This window comes from Scyliorhinus canicula, chromosome 17, assembly GCF_902713615.1.
Source record: "Scyliorhinus canicula chromosome 17, sScyCan1.1, whole genome shotgun sequence".
In the NCBI taxonomy this organism is placed as follows: Eukaryota; Metazoa; Chordata; class Chondrichthyes; order Carcharhiniformes; family Scyliorhinidae; genus Scyliorhinus; species Scyliorhinus canicula.
Window position 1 is genome coordinate 123,871,355 of NC_052162.1, and position 16,191 is coordinate 123,887,545.

The window sequence follows — 16,191 nt, forward strand, 5'->3', positions numbered from 1 at the left end:
ACATGGACAGTGACCCGGAGCAGGGATCAAACCCGGATCCTCAGTGCCTTGAGGCAGCAGTGCTAACCGCTGTGCCACCATGCCGCCCATTTGAAGACAAAGATTGATAGGTTTCTACATATTGAGGATATCAAGGGACATGGGCGATAGTGTGGGGAAATGGTGCTGAGGTAGGTCGGCCAATGATCCCATTGAATATTTAGTTGAGTATTCTCAATGGGCTGAATGGATCTGTCAATCAGCCTGAATCAGCACCTTCAAGATAATTGGGAGGGTAAATATTAGATACAGCAGAGAGTGGATAGAATAGAGAGAGGGTGTGGGATGGATGGAGATTGACAGCTTGTGGTGAATGAGAGAGGAAAGAATGTTCCATAGAAGCTTGAATTGGCTGTTCCTGATTTCTGTCCTGTACTGACAGTGATCATGTTTGTACATTCCTTTTACAGGATATTAGAAGAGGAGGAATTACAGACATAAATCTCAAACGTCACGTCTCGATCTGACAGTCACTCAATTCCTTGGGATCTGAATATCACGATTCTTTGAATCTCTCAGTTAAAATATTTGTTTGTTCTGTCTATTTCAGAATATTTGAAGCATCCGTGTGACTGGAAAAGCACTGAGACACACACACCCGAGTGAGAGTGTTCCAGAGCACTGACTGTGGAAAGGGCTTTAACCAGTTACACAGCTTGAAAAAACAGCGCACCATTCACAGCGGGGAGAGACCGTACACGTGTTCTGTGTGTGGACGAGGCTTCAACGGATTGTCTGACCTGGAGAGATACAGGGAGACACAAAACATGGAGAAACCGTGGAAATGTTGGGACTGTGGGAAGGGATACAGATTCCCATCTACGCTGGAAATTCATCGACGCGTTCATACTGGGGAGAGGCCATTCACCTGCTCTCAGTGTGAGAAGGGATTCACTGAATTATCCAGCCTGCAGATACACCAGCGAGTTCACAATGGGGAGAGGCCGTTTACCTGCTCTCAGTGTGGGAAGGGATTCATTCAATTATGACACCTGCAGAGACACCAGCGAGTTCACACTGGGGAAAGGCCGTTTACCTGTTCTCAGTGTGGGAAGGGATTCACTGAATTATTTAGCCTGAAGTCGCATCAGCGAATTCACAGTGGAGAGAGGCCATTCACCTGCCCTCAGTGTGGGAAAGGATTCATTCAGTTGTCCAGCCTTAAGTCACATCAGCGAGTTCACACTGGAGAGAGACCATTTACCTGTTCTCAATGTGGAAAGGGATTCACTCAGTTATCCAGCCTGAAGTTACACCAGAGAATTCACACTGGGGAGAAACCGTTCACTTGCTCTCAGTGTGAGAAGGGATTCACTCATTTATCCTATTTGCAGGCACATCAGCGAGTTCACACTGGGGAGAGGCCATTCACCTGCTCTCAGTGTAGGATGGGATTCAGTCATTTATCAAACCTGCAGACACATCAACGAATTCACACTGGGGAGAAACCGTTCCCCTGCTCTCAGTGTGGGAAAGGATTTAGACATTCATCCACCCTACAGAGACATCAGCAGATTCACACTGGGGAGAGGCCGTTCACCTGCTCTCAGTGTGAGAAGGGATTCAGACATTCATCCACCCTGCAGGCACACCAGCGAGTTCACACTGGGGAAAGGCCATTTACCTGCTCTGAGTGTGGGAAGGGATACACTCGGTTAGGCAACCTGAGGACACACCAGCGAGTTCACACCAGGGAGAGGCCATACGCCACCTCTGAGTAGCGGAATACATTCAGTGATTTATCCCACCTGCACAGATACCGGTGAGTTCATAATGGGGAGAGGCTGTTCACCTGCTCTCAATGTGGGAAGGGATATTGTGATTCATCGTACTTGCTGAGACACTAACAAGTTCACAGGTGATTACAGTGATGGATTTTGCTGTTCTTGTTTCTGCTTCAATTACACCCAGGACAGCATTTTGGTCATTCTGACAGTTGATCAATGGGGATGATCAGTATTTTTTTCTGCTGGACAGGCCGGTCTCATGACTTTGCCTCCAATGGGTAGATGCTCTTTGAGCCTTGTTGTGATTACCTGGTTTCAAATTTCACAAGGATCACAGAGTGAAAGGGTGTTTGGAAGTTAAAAGATATTTCGTTCCTATTTCTGTTTGGAAATCCGAAAGCGTGCCACGTTGTCATGAAGATGAGCTGTGGTGGTTATACAGTTCTTTTGTTTAATTTATCTGGGTGTCAGGAACTGTCAAAGAATGAGGGGCAAGTTGTCTGTGGCAGATAGGTAACTTATATTTGCAAAAGACAGGCAATCGCTAACCTTTAAGGAATTATTACATATCGACATCAAATATAGATTCCTGTAACAAACGAAAATCCAACAGGAAAAGTGATGTAACCGTTGCTAACAAGAAAAGTTAAAGATTCCATTAGATCAAAGGAAGAGGCTCATAAAGTGGCCAAAGTAGTAGTAACGCTGAGGATTGGTAACTTGTTTTAGATTCAGCAAAGGAGGACCACACTCCTGATGTGGCCTCACCAATGTCCTGTATAACTGAAGCATAACCTCCCTACTTTTGTGTTCAATTCCCCTCACAATAAACAATAACATTCTATTAGCTTTCCTAATTACTTGCTGTACCTGTATACTCGCCTTTTGTGATTCATGCACAAGGACACCCAGATCCCTCTGAATCTCAGAGCTCTGCAATCTCTCACCATTTAGATGATAAGCTTTTTTATTCTTATGGCCAACATGAACAATTACACATTTTCCCACATTATTCTCCATGTGGCAGATCTTTTCCGCACTACTTAACCTATCTATGTCCCTTTGTAACCTCCTTATATCCTCTTCACAATTTACTTTCCTGCCTATCTTTGTATCATTGGAACATAGGAGCAGGAGTTGGCCATTCAGCCCATCAAGTCTGCTCCACCATTCAATACGATCATGGCTGATCATCCACTTCAATGCCTTTTTCCCCACACTATCCCCATATCCCTTTGTGTTATTGGGATTTAGAAATCTGTCAGTCTCTGCTTTAAACACACTCAATGACAGCTCCCACAGCCCTCCGGGATAGAGAATTCCTAAGATACGGAACATGTAGACCTCTGTAGATCAAACCATTGCCCGTTCTGTCCCCATATCCCTGTTGGTTTATTTCCCTCAAGTGTCCATCCAATTTCCCTTTGCAGCCATTCCATCATATCTGCTACCCCCCCCCCCTCCCCCTTCATAGGAAGTGGGATCCAGGTATTCCCGACTTTCTTCAAACTCAAACGTGGCTCAGAGAGCACAGAGGGAGACCATTCCACCCATCGTTCCTATGCTCGCTCTTTTCCGACAGAAACTGTCCAGTTCCCTTTTGAAAGTTACAGTAGAATTTACTTCCTGCACCTTTGTCAGGCAGTGAATCCCAAATCACAACAAATCATTCTGTTTAAATCAAATACTTTCACGAAATATTGTTTGAATGTTCACAATGTATTTGACATGGAGTGAAAGACATGGTTGTTATACAAAATTAAGACTCAGTCTTTATTAATGATTTTCGCGTGTGTGCTTAGTGTGATATATCCAAGTTTAGGGACTATTTCTAAAAATAAATTACATTTCCATAGCACCTTTCATGACCACAGGATCTCCTAAAGCTTTTTACAGGCAATGAAGTACTCTTGAACAGTCGTCAATTTTGTCATGTTGGACACTGTAGATATGCCTTAGTAGGTAATTCCTCAGGTGGCACAGTTGTTAACACTACTGCCTCCCAGCGCCAAGGACCTGGGTTTATTTCGACCTTGGGTGACTGACGGTGTGGACTTTGTTCTCTGCATATCTGTGTGGGTTTCCTCCGGGTGATCCGGTTTCCTCCCACAATCCAAAGATGCGTAGATTAAGTTGATTGGCTATACTAAATTGCCTCTTATTGTCCAAAATGTTTGGTGGTGTTACAGGGAAAGGGTGCAGGTGTGGGCCCAGGTAGGTTGCCTTTTCAGAGGCTCGGTGCAGACTTGATTGGCCGAATGGCCTCCTCCTGCACTGTAGGGATGCTATGATAATATTTGCTTTTAAATCAATCACTTGTCCGTCTTCACTGTTATAACCAACAAGATCAAGGAAGCCATGTTCAACTCTAAGATGTGACTGGACCTTTATTCTAAAAATTAATACTGTATAAACCAAAATGTTTCCAGAAACTGCTGAAATAGCGGAGATTTTGTAAAACTGCAGGGCATCATTTACTGCCAAAGTCTGGTCCAAGTCTAAGACTCATTGTTCAATCCAATCAAAGTTAGTAAGAAACAAAGAGATTATCTTCCACAAGACTGTCTCTTTGAACCTGTGTATCTTGTATTAACCAAATATATTAATAAAAAATTTACTGTATTAGCGACCTGTCAATAATAGATGACTGAAAAGTAATGAACCTTAATTGAGTTACAGTTAATGAATCAATAATGCATTGGGTATAGTAAAAGACTGAATTGCATTTTCTATAAAAATGTAAACACTTTTTTGCTGTGTAAAGAAAGTGCAATGAGGATAAATGTACTGGCCTTCAAGCTCTGATTAGCCTCAACATTTGAAACTGTATGAATAAGGGATTGTATAGAATCGTATAATAATAATCTTTACTGTCACAAAGAGGCATACATTAACACTGCAATTAAGTTACTGTGAATGCCCCTAGTTTCCACACTCCGGCGCCTGTTCAGATACACAGACGGAGAATTCAGAATGCCCAATTCACCTCACAGCATATCTTTCGGGACTTGTGGGAGGAAACCGGAACACCTGGAGGAAACCCACATAGACATGGGGAGAACGTGCGGACTCCACACAGGCAGTGACCCAAGCCAGGAATCAAACCTGGCACCCTGGAGCTGTGAAGCAACAGTGCTACCCACTGTGTTACCATGCTGCCCATAAAGGGATAGTGTGAAACAGTTCTATTGTATTCCTGTCTGGGATAATGAGAGAAGGAGGTGAGAGTAATTGGGGATCTAATTAAATTAATCCAGTGACCAAATTGACCAATTGTCATGTTACAACAGACCCAACTCTGACATGAGGTAATGGTCACTTTGGGGATAAAAGTAGAGTTTCCGAAGGTCTTCCTTGCTGGCCAAGTACTGAAGATTCCCGAGGCCGAGTTCCCAGGAAATTACTGTCAAAGAAGGAGCCAGACTCCCGAGGCTGAATTCCACAAGAATTACTGTCAAAGGAGCCAGAGAGGGTTACGCTTCTACAGATTGATCACCCACATGAAGTTGTAAATGTCAATGTCTTAAAGTTGGTTCAGTAAACCATTTTCATTCAATAAACTTCTTTTTAAATTTACTATCCAGAGAATTCTGATTTTGTCTTAATTGGTTAAAGTCTTGTCTGAAGCAAAGATAATTTATTAAATGGTAAGTTGGGGGTGGCTGAAATCAATTAAATTCCAGATAACAAGATCAGATAACAGAAATCTTCAGATTTAAAACTTGCATTTGTATTGCGCCTTTCACAACCACAGGACATCCCAAAGTGCTTTACAGTCAATGAAATACTTTTGAAGTGTAGTCACTGTTGTAATTTAGGAAACGCAGCAGCCAATTTACAGACAGCAAGATCTCACACACAGCAATGTGATAATGAGCAGATGATCTGTTTTTACTCTTGTTGATTGAGGAATAAATATTGACCAGGACACCAAGGATAACTCCCCTGCTCTTCTTCAAAATAGTGGCTGTGGGAACTTTTACACCCACCTGAGAGGGGCAGACAGGGCCTCAGTTTAACATCTTATTTGAAAGAAGGCTGTTCTGACAGTGCAGCACTCCCTCAGTGCTGGGTCAAGGAATGTTGGATGTGATTTTTGTCCTCAGGTCCCTGGATTGGGATTTGAATCCACAACCTTCTGACCGAGAGATGAGAGAGCTGCCCACTGACCACGGCTGACACTATCAACAATGCAAAGTTCGAAAGGGAAAGTTAACCTTTAAAACTCCCACACTTTGCCTCCAGTGCCTAAATCTAATAATAAAAACTCCAGTATAAATAACATGGATTTAACTGACTAATGTTTGGAGCCACAAGTTTTGACTCCCCGTTTGAGTCTCGGGGACCTTTCTGTCTCTGTTGCTCATGTCAATGACAGGCAGGAGACGGAGCTGAGGCTGAATTTAGCTGAGAATAACGGGGCCTGTGCCCCAGTTGGGAAACTGCCGTGGGCATCGCACTAATAGACAGGAAAGTGCTGGAGGACTGACTGGGAAATCTGTCCCTTTTAACCTGCACAAAAGCAGGAGGCTCAGATTCACAGGCTGCAGGAGGAGACCATTTGTCCCATCGTGCCCCTGCTATCTCTTTGGAAGGACTCACTGATTCATCCAACTGCTCTGCTCTTGCCCCACAGCCCTGCAAATTCTTCCATTTCAAGTGTTTATCCTTTGGAAATATACTATTGAATCTGCTTGCAGGCAGATCAGAACAACTCACTGTGTCAAAAAATAAAATAAAATCTCATCTCCCCCTCTGGCTCCTGTGCCAATACCTCAGAGGGACTCACTTTCTGTTAAATAGCCTGTCAACCCCTCTCACCCACTTTCCCTGAAGTGCATCAATCTAATCATGAAAAGTCCAAAAAAATCAAATATTTTTCCTGATACAAGTTTATTAATGAAACAGAACATGGTTTAAAAAAAGCAAAAAATGCCTTGAGGATCAAAGACAATCAGAGTAAAAGGATGTTCACAATGTTCTGGACCCAAACGATTTTTCTTTGGCTCCTCTGTACCCTGTTCCTCCCCACTTTGGGTGTAGGGCACATTCAGCCTGTTTGGGGATCGATGAGTATGGAAGCTCTACGTGTTTAGGTTTGGTGATGTCAGTATATTGTAGTCACTAAAAAGAGAAGTGATTATATTTAGAACAGTTGGAGTCAGCCACTTTATCAGTATCAGTTAGCTATCACTTCATTAACACGTTGGTGTAATTAATAAATTGTCCTGTACGTAAGCTCGGTGATGAAATGTCTTCAGTGGTATGTCTCTTTATGTGTCAAATATTGTAATGTAGCTTTAAGAATAAATAGAACCTGGTGTTAAGGTCAGGAAGGGGTCAGAGTACCAGCTATTCCAGGACACCCTGTTTGATACAAGTTTTAGTTCATCGTTCGAAGAGGCTCCAAGCTGATTGGGTCAATTTGTTGTGGGGAAGCTGGTAACATTTTTCCCATTGGTCAAGAGTCAGAAATATTTGATGAAGAAGTTGTTTGTTTTGATCAACAGCTGCACAGATTCGGGTTCAATGTCACAATGTCACCTTCAAAAACGTCCATTCAGTAAATCGAGTCCATGCTGACTCTGTAGAACAATCCAGTCAGTCCCATTCCCCCGCAATGTCCCTGTTCCCCTGCAAGCTTGTTTCCTTCCAGTGCCCATCAATTTCATTTTGAAATTGGTCGTTATCTCCAATTCCTCCACCCTTGTGGACAGTGAGTTCCAGGTCATTACCACTCACTGTGTAAAAATGTTCTCCCTCACATCCCCCTGAAACACTTACCCAAAACCTAAAATCTGTATCCCCCCTCATCCTTGTTCCATCAGTGAATAGGAACAGCTTTTCTTTATCCACCTGACCTAACTCTATCATAACCTTGTCCATCTCTATCAAATCTCCCCATATCCCCCTCTGTTCCAAGGTGAACAACCCCAGCCTGACATCGACAATAAAGAATAAACAAACAGATTATGTTAATACCTGGGATCAGAGGGGAATGTTTGATTGTCTTGGACAGAAAGGAATTAGAATAACTCACCTTGGGTGTAGTTAACTGGAATGTATGAATCTGGTGTCCACCTATATTCCAGTGAGATTCAGGGAAGTGTAGATGAGATGAATAAGTTGCCTTTTTCTTGGTAATATTTTGATCAGTTACCTCTAAAACCTTAAAAGGAAAACCATGGGTGGGAATCTCTGTCCCGCTGCACCAGTTTTATGGTGCGGCGCCCTCGCCGGCAGCAGGATTCTCTGTCTGGGTGACTGGGTTATGGGGATAGGGTGGAGGTGTTAACCTTGGGTAGGGTGCTCTTTCCAGGAGCCGGTGCAGACTCGATGGGCCGAATGGCCTCCTTCTGCACTGTAAATTCTATGATATCACATGTATCACCTTAAAAAAAAACTATAAATCTCTGTCCCTCACACACTCCCTCCTCCCTATTGATTTTAACATTCCTCCCCCTGCTTTTCCCACAGTTCTCCTCCCCTGAAGGGGCTGATTCTCGGGTTCAGTTTCACACTCACCTATTGCCCTCCCCAATATATCACCTGAAGTTAAAAAACTATTTTGCCAGTGACTATGTGTCAGGTGGAGTCAAGTGCGCCCCCACCCCACTTTTCATCCCACTCATCAGGAGTTTGGAGACTGGGCTCCAGATAAGTAATGGCGGCTGGGGCGCCCAGAACGCGTCGCGGTGGGGAAACCGCTCTATCCGCCGCACGGGCGGGTGGCCCGGGACTGCGCATGTCCATGGAGAGGGGATACTGCGCATGTGCGTGACAAAGCCCACCCCCTGACCTTCCTGCTGGTGTGATGACCAATGGGAAAACCTGCAAGACCGGAAGGATTTTGGCCCTCCAATCAGAGCGCGGACTTTGTGTGAATGAAGAAGGACCTTCACACAAACTAAAACGTCCTCCTGTCTCCAACATCTGTGAGTAAAACATCATCCTCACCTTCAATTGGTCACTTGCAGCAACTGAAGAGAACAGAAGTCTACATATTAAACACATTTTTGGTCCAGTAAAATAGACGTATATTTGTCTGGCAGCTGCATGAAGGTTTTCAGGTCTCTGTCCAGGACAGGAAGCAGGGAGCATGGATGTCAATCAGCACCTTCAGGAGAGGTGGGTGGGTGAATATTAGGTACAGCAGAGTGAGAATGGAGGAAGAGTGTGTGGGATGGAGATTTAGTGTTTTGGGGAATGAGAGAGCAAAGAATATTCCATGGAAACTAGAATGGTCTGTTCTGAATTTCTATTCGCAATTGATAGTGATAGCTTTTGTAAACTTATTTTACAGGATATCAGAAGAGGAGGATTTGCAGACAGAAATCTCAAATGAATCGTCACTTTAAGAGTCTCTCAATTCATCGGGGCCTGTATATCATCGGCCTTTGAATCTAGAAGGAGAAATGTTTCTCTATCTTGTCTGCTTCAAAAGATTTTAAAAATCAGTGTGACTGGAAAAGCACCAAGACACACACATACCAGAATCAGAGTGTTCCAGTGCATAGACTGTGGAAAGAGCTTTAACCGGTTACGCAGACTGAAACCACGTTACTTTTTTTTCAAGCGGGGAGAGAATGTACCAGTATTCTGTGTGCACATAATCGTCAAACTTGGAGAAACACAAGAACACCCGCACCATGGAAAAACCATGGAAATGTAGGGATTGTGGAAAGGGATTCACAGCGCTGTACGAGCTGGAAAGGCACAGACTCAGTCACACTGGAGAGAGGCCATTCATCTGTTGTGAGTGTGGGAATGGATTCACTCGGTTAGCCCACCTGCAGACACTTCAAAAAGTACACACCAGGGAGAGGCCATTCACCTGCTCTGAGTGTGGGATGGGATTCACTCAGTTATCTCACCTGCTGCAACACCATGTAACTCACACCAATGAGAGACCCTTTAAATGCTCTGACTGTGGGAGTAGTTTCAAAAGCTCTCGTGTACTGATGATCCACCAGTGTATTCACACTGAGGAGAGACCGTTCAGCTGCTCTCACTGCACAAAGAGGTTCAGAACATCATCCGACTTGATGAGACACCAGCGAGTTCACACTCGGGAAAGACCGTTCACCTGCTCTGAGTGTGGGAAGGGATTCACTTGGTTATCCCACTTGCTGCAACACAATGTCACTCACACCAAGGAGAGACCCTTTAAATGCTCTGACTGTGGGAGTGGTTTCAAAAGTTCTCAGGCTCTGATGATCCACCAACGCATTCACACTGACGAGAGACCGTTCGGCTGCTCTCACTGCACAAAGAGGTTTAGAACGCCATCCACATTGCAGAGACACAAGCGAGTTCACACCGGGGAGAGGCTGTTCACCTGTCCTGACTGTGGGAAGAGATTCAGTGATTCATCTACCCTGTTAATACACCAGCGAGTCCATACTGGAAAGATGCCATTCACCTGCTCTGAGTGTGGGAAAGGGTTCACTCAGTCATGCAACCTGCTGAGACACCAACAAATTCACAAGTGATGACGGGGGTTAAATTCTGCTGTTAATCACATCCAGGACTGAACCGTGTTGATTCTGGCACTTGATGCAGTGGGAGGGTCGGAGGGTTTCTTTCTGCTGGACTGGCCGGTCTCACGACTTTGCTTCCAGTGGGCTGATGCTCTTGGAGCCTGAGAGAGCACATTTCCACTGAAATGATCCACAAAAGTTGATGAAGGACTTTTATTTTATCCTGAATAGCAAATAATGTTTTTCCTACCACTACAAGCAGATCTAAAATAAACACATTTGCTCTGTACCATTGAGTCTACAGCACAGGGCCAGGCCATTTGGCTCAATTGGTGTCTGTCAGTATTTATGCTCCACATGAGCCTCCATCCACCCCTCTTCATCTCACCCATCAGCATCTCCTTCTGTTCCTTTCTCCCTCATGTATGTATCTAGCTTCCCCTTCAATGTATTCATGCTGTTCACCTCAACCACTCACTGTGGGAGTGAGTTCCACATTCTCACCACTCGCTGGATAAAGAGGTATTTCATGAAATCCCTATTGGATTATTGAACCCCCTCATCATCTTAAAGACTCCCATCAGGTCACCGTTCAGTCTTAACATAGAACATAGAACATAGAACATAGAACAGTACAGCACAGAACAGGCCCTTCGGCCCTCGATGTTGTGCCGAGCAATGATCACCCTCTCTTTTTTTTTCGAGAAAAGCAGCCCCAACCTTTCCTGAGAGTGAAATGCTCTCAGTTCTGGTATTATTCTTGTGAATCTTTGTTACACCTTCTCCAGTGCCTCTATTTCATTTTTCTAAATGGAGATGACAAATGTTGACAGTGCTCCCAGTGTAGTCTAACCCTGGCTCTAAACACATTGAATATAACCTCCCTGCTCTTCAATTCTATCCCTCCAGAATGGAACCCTATATATGGGCCCCACACTTAGGAAAGATGTGAAGTTCTTCGAGAGGGTGCAGAGGAGATTTACGAGAATGGCACCAGGGATGAGGGATTTCAGTGAGTTGGAGAGACTGCAGCAGCTGAAATTTCGATCAGAGCCATGAGGGCACAGAAGGAGGCTATTCAGCCCATAAATTACATGTTGGCTCTGGAGCAAACCAAATCCCAGTGCCCCATTCTATCCCTGTAGCTCTGCAATTTATTTCCCTCAAATGTCAATTCAATTTCCATTTGAAATCATCCATTGTCTTCATTTCCACCCCCCACACAGGCAGCGAGTTCCAGGTCATTACCATTCGCTGCATCAAAATATTCTCCCTGACAGACCCTCCCCCCACATCTCTAACCCTAAACCTGAAATCTGTGTCCCCTCGTCCTTGTCCCATCAGCGAATGGGAACAGCTTTTCTTTATCCATCTTACCTAAACCTGTCATAATCTTGTCCACCTCTCTCAAATCTCCCCTCGACCTCCTTTGCTCCAAGGTGAACAATCCCAGCCTGACCTGAACAAACAAACAGAATATGTTAATGTCTGCGATCAGACGGGAATGTTTAATTTCTGTTTGAAAAATACTGGGAATTTTGTCCTGGACAATAAATGATTAGAATGTTTACCTTGCGTTGAATGGAATATATCAATCTGGAATCTACCTATGTTCTAGTGAAAGTCTGGAATGTGCAGATGGATGAATAAATTGATCACTATCTTTTGGAAATGTTGGCATGATCTTAAAAAAATTTAGAGGACCCAATTATTTTTTTCCAATAAAAGGACAATTTAGCGTGACCAATTTACCTACCCTGCACATCTTTTGGGTTGTCGGGGTGAGACCCACATAGACACGGGGGAATTTGCAAACTCCTCACAGACAGTGACCTGTGGCCGGGATCGAATCCGGGTCTTCGGCACCATGAGGTAGCAGTGCTAACCACTGTCCCACCCAGGCATATTTACATCTTGGCCCATGAACTTTGTTTTAAAGAATTCCACATTTGAAAGCCCGGCCACGAAATGAAATATCAGCACCATAACAGGGCAAATCAGAAAGACAGACACTCACTTTGATCTTTTCATCAGAGCATCTGAGAGTTAAGAATATGTGACATGATTTTGGGATCCCGGTGTGGGTGTGCAGTTGTGATTTGTTTCATGTGAAAAATAACAAGCCTAAATTCATGGTGAAATGGACTGAAGACTGGGTCCCAAACACACACAGCTACTGGAGACACAGCAGGAGATGAAATGGTTAATCTGGCCAGGGGATTGAGACACCATTGTGACATCATCAAGACACTGACACACACTCCAGAGAGAAACTGACTTTAAAACAATCCGGATAGAATTAAACACACTGGACATGGGCAAAGTGGGAGTGAAATTAAAGTGATAATGGGACAAGGAAGGGCTTGGGAGAAATAATACTGAGTAAGAACTGTCCACAAAGAGAGAGCTGGAGAATCTTTTACATCCATGTTTGATCTGTTGATTGAAACATCTGATTGTTGATTGAAGTAACCTGGAACTCATGGAGCTCCTTCAGAAGAAGAAAAGATCAAATTGATGTTACCCCGGGCAGAGCCAGAACTGAATGGAAAAATAACAGAGTGAAATTGAGTGAGGGGTCGGAGAGAGTTCTCCTCCCCCTCAAGGTATGGAGTGCAAGAATCCTGGGGGACTCCCTGCTTTGGGTTTTCTTGCTAATTAGTGAACATTAAATTAAATTAAATTCTATGACTGGCTGTGGATTTATTTTGAATTTGATTGTTACACTTCTCCTGTTTTTATTCCTGTTGTGATTACGCTCTGGGTAAGGATGGTTGACAGGTGACAGGATGGGAAATTGTGGCTTGGGTCTTCACTGACCAAATGTTTATTGATCCGAAAGGTGTAAAAGGGACCAAACTCCAGCAGAAATCGAGCAGAGCTGAGAACAGACGACTTGCTGAGTGGGAACAGGGAGATAAACAGCTCCCAGAAGACAGAGAAAACAAGAGTGTCTGGAATCCTAGACAACACCTGGGTGTCAAGGCCACCATGTTTTCACTGCTTGGCATGGGAATGCTGACTCCCTGTACCGGGGGGCGGAGCGTGGGGAAATCAATTGTTTGAGAGTTTGATGTGGCTTGGGCGGGTACAGATGGTTCAATGACAGGCTTTGTAATTGGTCCATTTGTAAGGAATCTTTTTGAAATCCTTGTCTGAGCCATGTCTCCCTTTCTATTACTGTCTTGCTGGATGCTGTACCATTGCAGATTCTGGGTTTGAACTACAGACTTTGGAAACCCCCAGCTGCAAGCTGTTAGTTGAACAGGCCAAAGGGATTTCCCTCTGTGCTGTATGGTAGGGTCTGTGATGTCATTTTGATGGACTTGGCTAGCAGTCAATCAGCTCTTCTAAAATTCCGAGATTTACCCCATTCTTCATTCTGATTGGTGGAAAGGGAAGGCTAGGAGAAGAAGCAATCTCCATTTTACTTCACTTTACACCTAAAAGGCAGCACACAGCAAGTCTGGACTCTCTCTATTATCTCTCTGCCTGGTGATTTAAAATGCTTCCAGCCAGCCTGTGAAAGTTCCACTGGAAGCTAAAGCAGATTCTCTCTCAGCTGAGGACTTGTGACCAAATACCTTCCTCTTTCTGCACAACCTGGGAGCTGTTCGCAAGTTGTCATCTCTGTTCTGATTAGGCAACTGTGAGGCCAGAGCTCTGAGTTTTCTCTCATCTGTTGGACTCCTCCTGAGGGTTCTGGATAAAGAGAGGGGCCATTGAAAATCCATTTAAAACTCTCATGTTGAGAACTTCAGTGAGGCTGGTTGTCCGTCTGGTGGTCCATCAATGACCCTGACTCCACCACTCCCTGGGGAAGAGAGATTCACAGACCCATAGACCTCAGGGGAAAGAAATATCCTCATCAGCGTCTTCAATGGGAAACCCCTTTTAAATGTAGTTCTAGTCTCTGCCACAAGGGAAACATCCTCTCCGCATTCTCTGTGTCAGTTCCACTCAGGATTTCATGTGTTTCAATGAGTTCCTCTCTCATTCTTCTAAACTGCAATGGATACAGTCCTAACCTGTCAAACCTTTCCTCAGAGGATAACCTCCTAATTTCAGGAATCCAGAGTGTCAACCTCTTCTGAACTGTTTCTCATGCAATGATCTCTTTTCTGAAATAAGGAGACCCAATCTGTACACAGTGCTCTAAATATGGTCTCACCAAGGCCCTGTACAACTGCAGCAAAACATCCCTCCGTTTATATTCCAGCCCCTTTGCAACAAATCACAATATTCCATTTGCCTTCCTAATCACTTGCTGTACCTGCAAACTAACTTATTGTGGTTCCTGTACCAGGATATCCAGATGCCTCTGTACCTCAGAGTTCTGCAATCTCCATTTAAATGTTCTGTTTTATTTAACCCTTTCTGCCAAAGTGGACATGTTCACATTTTCCCAAGTAATGGTCCGTCTGTCAATTTGTTCCCACTCACGTAACCTATCTGTTGTCTATGATTATTATTTGTCATTTGCAGACTCCCTAAATTCACTTCACAAATTACTTTCCTACCTGTCTTTGTGCCATCATCAAATTTAGCCGCCATACATTCAATCCCATCACCCAACTCATTTATATAGATTGTAAAATAGTTGAGGGCCCAGCACTGATCCTTGTGACATTCCACTTGTCACGTCTTACCAACCCAAACATAACCCACTTATGCCCCCTCTCTGTTTCTTGTTAGCTAACCAACCTTCCATCCATGCTGATATGTTGCTCCTTCCTCCCCACCCCACCACCCTGATTTCTTATTATGTGTAATAACCTTGGATGTGACACCCTGGGAATACCTTCTGGAAACCTAGAGAAACCACATCTCCAGGTTCTCCTTTATTGACATCCCTTGTTACTTCCTGAAAAAGACTCAATAAATTAGTCAATCCCAATTGACTCTCTGAACCATATTTTCAAACATTGTGTCAAAAGAAAACTAAAATCTCCTCTCCCCCTCTGGCTCCTTTACAATTAGCTTAAGAACCATAGAATTTACAGTGCAGAAGGAGGCCATTTGGCCCATCGAGTCTGCACCGGCCCTTGGAAAGAGCACCCCACTTAAGCCCCACACCTCCCCCCGATATCCCCGTAACCCCACCTAACCTTTTTGAACACTAATGACAATTTAGAATGGCCAATCCACCTAACCTGCACCTCTTTGGACTGTGGGAGGAAACCGGAGGAAACCCATGCAGACACGGGGAGAACATGCAGACTCCGCACAGACAGTGACCCAAACTGGGAATCGAACCTGGGACCCTGGAGCTGTGAAGCAACTATGCTAAACACTGTGCTACCATGCTGCCCTTGAGAGACTCACTTTCAGTTAAAGAGCCTGTCACCCCTTTCACCCACTTTCCCCAAAGTGAATGAATTTAAGCAGAAAAATACCAACAAAATTCAAATATTTTCAATGAAACAAATTTATTAATGAAACAGAACATGGTTTTATTAAAAAATATTGGAACATTGGTTGTCTTTGATCCACAAGTAGAGTAAAAGAATAACCATGAAAGGATGTTCACAATGTTCGGGACCCAAATGTTTCTCTTCGGTTCCTCTGTAGCCTGTTCCCGTGACTCCCCACTTTGGACACAGGAGCACTGAACCCTGGGTTCAAGACACCATCAGCCCTGATCATCCCCATCCCTTGATTTCCCAGTCACTCCTCTATTAGCGTGACACCATGGCAGATTCCCAACTGGGGCACAGGCCCTGTTCTTCTCAGCTACATTCAGCCCTCAGCTCAGTTGCCTCGCTGTCATTGACACGATCAATAACGAGACAGAAAGGTGCCCGAGGCTCAAATGGAAGATAAAACTTGTGGATTGGGATCTCTGTAAAGATCAGTAACTTCAAAACAAAAATCAAATCCCCAGTCAACAAATTAAAGGATCACATGACAGGCCTTAAGGGGCTGGTTTAGCTCACTCAGCTAAA

General features: G+C 44.2%; 1 protein-coding gene and 1 pseudogene across 3 annotated transcripts; both read left to right on the forward strand.

Moving 5' to 3' along the window:
* The first annotated feature begins 980 nt into the window (after window positions 1–980).
* LOC119951852 lies at window positions 981–1,789 on the forward strand (annotated as a pseudogene).
* On the forward strand, window positions 1,689–13,367 carry LOC119951822 (zinc finger protein 436-like). 3 transcript variants are annotated; one of them, XM_038775188.1, is made up of 2 exons: window positions 1,689–1,801; window positions 9,070–11,082. In XM_038775188.1, exon 2 carries the CDS (start codon window positions 9,416–9,418, stop codon window positions 10,256–10,258), a length of 843 nt encoding a protein of 280 aa, XP_038631116.1. In that variant the 5' UTR covers window positions 1,689–1,801; window positions 9,070–9,415; the 3' UTR covers window positions 10,259–11,082. The 3 variants fall into 3 exon arrangements, 2 of the variants coding, with proteins under 2 accessions (XP_038631116.1, XP_038631117.1); XM_038775189.1 differs by lacking the exon at window positions 1,689–1,801 and adding an exon at window positions 8,658–8,701; XR_005457680.1 differs by lacking the exons at window positions 1,689–1,801; window positions 9,070–11,082 and adding exons at window positions 8,680–8,701; window positions 13,089–13,367.
* Window positions 13,368–16,191: the final 2,824 nt, after the last annotated feature.

Coding starts and splice junctions, on each gene's coding strand:
- LOC119951822 (XM_038775188.1), top strand. CDS start 9,416: ATGGAAAAACCATGGAAATGTAGGGATTGTGGAAAGGGATTCACAGCG.